The sequence below is a fragment of the Molothrus ater genome, chromosome 10, assembly GCF_012460135.2.
Source record: "Molothrus ater isolate BHLD 08-10-18 breed brown headed cowbird chromosome 10, BPBGC_Mater_1.1, whole genome shotgun sequence".
Classification (NCBI taxonomy): Eukaryota; Metazoa; Chordata; class Aves; order Passeriformes; family Icteridae; genus Molothrus; species Molothrus ater.
In genome coordinates, this window is record NC_050487.2 from 18,307,750 (window position 1) to 18,313,749 (window position 6,000).

The 6,000-nt window shown below is 49.7% G+C and overlaps 1 protein-coding gene across 1 annotated transcript; it reads right to left on the minus strand.

The window, feature by feature from the left end:
- Positions 1-1,461: 1,461 nt before the first annotated feature.
- Positions 1,462-2,858, minus strand: SOX2 (SRY-box transcription factor 2). The gene has a single exon (XM_036388855.2). The coding sequence runs from the start codon at positions 2,446-2,448 to the stop codon at positions 1,501-1,503; it is 948 nt and encodes a 315-aa protein (XP_036244748.1). The 5' UTR covers positions 2,449-2,858; the 3' UTR covers positions 1,462-1,500.
- Between the last annotated feature and the right edge of the window lie 3,142 nt (positions 2,859-6,000).

Below are 6,000 nucleotides of genomic sequence, written 5' to 3' on the forward strand. Positions count from 1 at the left end.
TTATCCGCCGGTGGGAGCCGGGAGGCCGCGGCAGTGCCCGGGGCCCGCCCGCCGCTGCCGCCGGCCCCGCCGGCCCCAGCTCGGCCCCTCCTGGGGCAACAAGTGGCCAAAGGCAGCGGCGACAGAACCCCCGGAGCCCGGAGCACCCCGCGTCCTCGGAAGGCAAGGGGGGGAACTGGGAAGCCGCCTCTCAAGCCCGCGTTCCCGTCCCCCCGAAGGAGGCACAGGCAGTTATTCCATTAAAGCTATCGTACTTTCTCTCTCTACATACATACCTATAAAAATACTCATGCGTTTTATATATATAGTTATATATTGCTGCATTATTTATCGTATTCGGTTGGCTACGATGATACCTTCTACTGCATGAATTATTCAAAAAACATCTTGCGTTACAAAAATAAATCCAAGACTCAAGCGGAACTTCAGTGTCCATATGTCAAAAATTTATTTATCTCAAACTGTGCATAATGGAGTAAAAACTTAACTTGAATATGTACCTGTTATAAGGATGGTATTAGTTCAAATATATACATGGACTGTCGGCAGACTGATTTCAAATAATACAGAGCCGAATCTTTAAAATACAACTACGGAAAATGAGGAGAAAAAAAAAAGAACTTAAAATATCATCACAATAAATTTACAGAAATATTACAAACCATAAGAAAATATTTCAAACACAGTAATTTCAGGTTGGTAATTTTCCTTTTTTTTTTTTTTTTTCCTTTGAACAGGATGAAGTCTGGAAACAAAAAGTTATTATAAATTAACAAACGGCGTGTGAACCTGCATGGCAATTTTTGCTTTTTAACAAGAAGTAGAAAAAAAAAAAAAAAAGAAAAAATTTAGTACAATCTAAACTTTTGCCCTTATCCAGCAAACCAAGCCCATGGTTCGCAAGTACTCATCCTACCTTTTTTTATCTTTTGTACAATTTCTAAAACAATTTAAATGTCCAAATGCCGTAAAATAATTTCCTCTCCTCTCGCAGCTGCTATAAATTCAGCTGCCACAACAACAATGGTCCAAGAAGACTCCAGTTTTTAAAAATAATTGGCAAATTCGCGAGCTTGCTTTTTTTTCTTCTCTCTATATTGCCAATGGACATTCTGATTGCCATGTGTCTTTTGATAAATACTGTACAAAAGTTGCCTGCAAATATTAAAACATTTTCCTCTTCGCTCTTTGAGTCTAGCTCTAAATATTATTGGTAAAGACTTTTGCAAACTTTCTGCAAAGTTCCTACCGTTTTAACTAGAACTTTTTAAAAGTTTTGTGTAGTTGCTTCCCCTCCGAGATCTATACAAGTTCCTTGTCGGTTTAATTTCTGACCCCCCCCACCCCAAACCCCACCCCCACCCCCCTTCCGGAGTTTTCTCTGTACAAAAATAGTCCAAAAAAAAAAAAAAAAGTCCAGAATTTCTAATAAAAGTTTTTTGTTGTTTGTTTTGTTTAGTTTTCCTTTCCCTCCCCTCCCACCCCCCCGGCCCCTTTGTCTTACATATGTGATAGAGGGAGTGTGCCATTAATGGCTGTGCCAGGAACAGGTGCACTCTGGTAGTGTTGGGACATATGAAGTCTGCTTGGGGCAGCTGGTTCTGGTACTTCAGCACCTGGTAGATACATGCTGATCATGTCCCGAAGGTCCCCAGCTTGGCAAGGAGCCCTTGAATGAGACGAGGAAGTGACTACGGGGGGACTGGAGCTGGATTCCGTCTTGACCACCGAGCCCATGGAGCCCAGGGCCATGCCCGGGGTCCCTTGCTGGGAGTAGGACATGCTGTAGGTAGGCGATCCGTTCATGTAAGTCTGCGAGCTGGTCATGGAGTTGTACTGCAGGGCGCTCACGTCGTAGCGGTGCATGGGCTGCATCTGCGCCGCGTTGTGCGCGTTCAAGCCCGGGTGCTGCGGGTAGCCGAGCTGCTCTTGCATCATCCCATAGCCTCCGTTGGTCCAGCCGTTCATGTGCGCGTAACTGTCCATCCTCTGGTTCACCCCAGCTCCCAAGGTGGCCCCAACCCCTACCCCAGTCGTCATGGTATTGGTGCCCGGTGCCAGCAAGCCCCCCGGCAACGTGTACTTATCCTTCTTCATGAGGGTCTTGGTTTTCCTCCGGGGTCGGTATTTATAATCCGGGTGCTCCTTCATGTGCAGAGCTCTGAGCCGCTTGGCTTCATCAATGAAGGGTCTCTTTTCCGCCTCGGATAAAAGTTTCCACTCCGCCCCGAGCCGCTTGCTGATCTCGGAGTTGTGCATCTTCGGGTTCTCCTGGGCCATTTTCCGCCGCTGCCCGCGGGACCACACCATGAACGCGTTCATCGGGCGCTTGACCCGGTCCGGGCTGTTCTTCTGGTTGTTGGCGGCCGAGTTGGAGTTGCCTGTGCCTCCCCCCGAAGTTTGCTGGGGGGCGGGAGGTTTCAGCTCGGTTTCCATCATGTTGTACATTCAAACTACTTTTGCTGGAACCAGCCTTGAGCAGAGAAACGAGGAGCAGCCGCAGCGGAGTCCCAAGCCGGACTTTTTTTTTTTTTTTCCTAGGGAGGGGTAGGAAAGGGGGGAGGGGGACTCCCCAAAACCACACTTGGATCAAGATCAGGATCTTCTTCTTCGCTGATGGATTAATAATGCTAATAACTGCTATTATTACCGCCGGAGTCTTGATTTTAAAAAACTTCTTCCTCCTTTTTCCTTTTTCTCTGCCTGCCGCTCTCTCTCTCTCTCTCTCTCTCCCTCTCTCTCTCTCTCTCTCTCCACCTCGGTCTTAAAGAGCCAGCAAACTACTTTACCCCCTTTTGCAAACACACACACTCTCTCTCTCTGCCTTGACAACTCCTGATACTTTTTTGAACAAGTTAATAGACAACCATCCATGTGATGGGGGCTTGTCAGGCAATAAATGCGTTCGCTCCGGCCAATCAGCGCTCGGCGGCTCCGCCACTGAGGACAAGTCTCTTCCCCTGGTTTTGCATGAAACGGGGCGGGGGCTGGGCGCGCCGGGACGGCTCGGCGGGGAGGCGGGCCCGGGGGCGGCCCGGGCGGCCACTGGGAGCCTTTGTATCTCCCCTTCCAGCAACAGGTCACACACGCCTTTTGGAGGAAGTGGGTAAACAGCATTGTTGCTACGTGGTGTTTTTTTTCTTTCTTTTCTCTTTTTTTTTTTTTTTCCTTTTCCCCTTTAAGTTGATGTTGGCTTGGGGCTAGGAGAAGCCATGGGGGGAGCGGAGCCGGGACGGCTTCCCCCAGCCCTGCGCCGGTGCCCCTCGGGACAGAGGGGCCGCCCGACCCTGCGTGTGCCTCGCTCGCCCCGTCCAGGCCGTGCAGTTCCCGTGAGGCGGAGCCCCCAGCCGGGCCCTGCTGCTGCCGAGCCCGCAGCGCACCGCCCGGGCAGAGGCTGTGCCCATCTCCCGGCCATCCCCCGGGCCCTGCTCCGCTCCACAGCGCGCCAAGCCCTTCCCCCGGCCTCCGGCCCCGCAGGAGGGGGATGTCCAGTGCAAACACCGGTTTCCCACATGCCATCCCCGCCGAACACAAAGCGGGGCCGGGACCCCTCTGCAGGTGCTGGGGAGGGGTCCGGGCCGCGTTCCGTCCGCCGCTGGGCCCGGCGGCACCGTCACCCCGGGCCCATTGCGGGCCGCGGGCGGCGCCGGGTAGGCGCAGCGCGGGGCTGGGGGGACGGCCGGACGCTACAAATACGTAGTTTTGTTTCCCTTGTTGTCACTACACGGGCTGCACAAAGCCCCGGCTAAGTTTACTTCCACTCTCTTGTTGGGATCTTTGTTGCTAAACCGCACTTGACGACAAAGGAAGGAGGGGAGAGAGGACGCGGAGCGGGAGCGGGGGGAGCCGCTCGCCGCCCTGGCCGCGCTCCCCCGCGCCGCTCCGCGCCTCCCCTGCCTCGGCGGGGTTGCTCCGCCTTTCGGTGCGATGGCGCTCACGGCGTGGAGCCGGAGGGGGTGCGGGAGCCGCAGGGGCCGGAGCGCGGCCGGGGCGCGGGGCGGGGGCCGGGGCAGCGCGGGGCGCCCCGACGGCCTCAGCCGCGGCGCTGCGGCGCCCCCTGCCGGCCCGGCCGCGCCCCGGGCGGGAGGCGCCGCCGGGAGCCGCGCGAGGGCCGGGGGGAAGGGAGCGGGAAATGACAACCCGGCGGAATAATAATAATAAAAATAATAGTCATAATAACAACAAAGAATAATAATAATAATAATAATAATAATAATAAAAACCCGCCGGCAAACGGGACGCATCTCTTTCTTTTTTCCCTCGACGTAGATTATGCAAATAAATCGGGTCCAATGCGTTTAATTCGAAAATGTATATATAACCCCTAGATAAGTGATAGGTTAAACCGTTGAAACATAGGTGCAAATCATGAGATGTGGGGTATAAGCGGATTGGGATTGTCCAGACACTCCTGAATGCACGGCGGCTGTTAACTGTCTTATTGTTCTCCCCTTGGTCTCCCGTTGATAAAGTTATTAAAAAATAATTTTAGGGATAATTATTTTGAATTTTTTTTTTAAAGAGGGTGGGTGGGCGGTGTAGGTGCTTGCTCATTGTGCTAAACCGATAAGCGAGGGTGGCGGTGCGCAGGCAAGGGGTTATTTTTGCTCTGGCTGTAGCTACGGGAGGTGCGTGGGGTGCACGGGCCAGAGCTCCACGCAGGACCAGGCATCGTGGGCTGCCCTGTGCTCACTGAGAGCCTTTCGGGGCCTGGTCCTTTCCTAATTGCATTTATCATACGAATAAAGGATGGGAAATGCCTAACAATTGTGCTATCGGGAGTATTTACGGCTCTGTTTTAATTAACACTTTTAATTATCGATGCAATAAACTGGCATATATAAATAATAGTGCAATACAGGAAATAAGGTGAGGGCGATGGCTCTTTTGGGATATTTTGTGCCTTTCCTCTGGATATGGAGGTTTGCTTGGTTGGGAATACACACACGGGTGGGCGGAAGCAGAGGCAGACCGGGAAGCTGGCTACAAAATAAAAAAAAAAAAAAAAAAAAAAAAAAAAAAAAAAAAAAGATGAAATGGTCCCTGATTTTCTATATTAATGACAATAACACCACTGCTCTCTAAGAATACAGCCAGGGAAGGGAGGCCTGCAGAGGGACGGTTTAATCTGAGTGGATTTAAAAAATCGTTGCCTTTGGTATAATTTATGGAAATGAAAAGTGCTTACATTAAACAAATAGTCTGAAAATGTTCTCAGTGATGGGCTCTGCGGCACACGCACTCTTATTTCCAGGTTATGAGTCTCTTAAAAAGAAAATGAATGTTAACTACTTGGATTTTATGTATTTATTGTTCTAATGCTCGCCGATTTTTCTAAAAGCCCTATGGATACAACCTATCCTGTTAACTGTATCGGAAAGAATATACACATTTTCATATTATTTTTTCCTGAACCTACTAGTAACCAATCTAAAGCAAACTATTAAGCAGACTTGTGGAGATGGGAGATTGCAGCTCCATTTTTTGTCCTTAGCTGCAAATAGAGGTTTAACTTGCAGTAATTAGGTGAGAACTAGCCAAGCATCTTACTATTATGATGCTTGTTAAAAACGCTTCTTTTCTGCATCTGCATTTGAGTGTGTTCCCCTCCACTCTTAATCTTCTTATGGAAATGAAGGCGAACGGCAGGGAACCTGCAGAGACTTAGAGAATGTCCTTGTTAACTGGAATTTCTCAGCATTGCTAATTAGCAGAGTTTGACGACCACCAGTATTGGGGAAAGCTCTGTTTAGCCACTCACAAACCCTTCCGAGGAAGAGCAGACTAATTTTATTTTGTAATTAAAATCTGAAAAGGCCCCTATTTGACAGTTAGGGCTATGAGAGTTTTATCTCCCCGTGAAATAATTACTGCCTTGATAACTCAATTTTCTGCAAAATGTCAACTGTGAGCTCCAAAAGTTTTAATTTCATTACGTTAAAAAAAATAGGCAAAGACAAAAATGTCCAGATAAATTTCCTCTTGCCCCTCTTATGCTGT

Bases quoted from the DNA above. Each gene is read 5' to 3' on its own strand.
- SOX2 (XM_036388855.2), bottom strand. From the start codon at position 2,448: ATGTACAACATGATGGAAACCGAGCTGAAACCTCCCGCCCCCCAGCAA.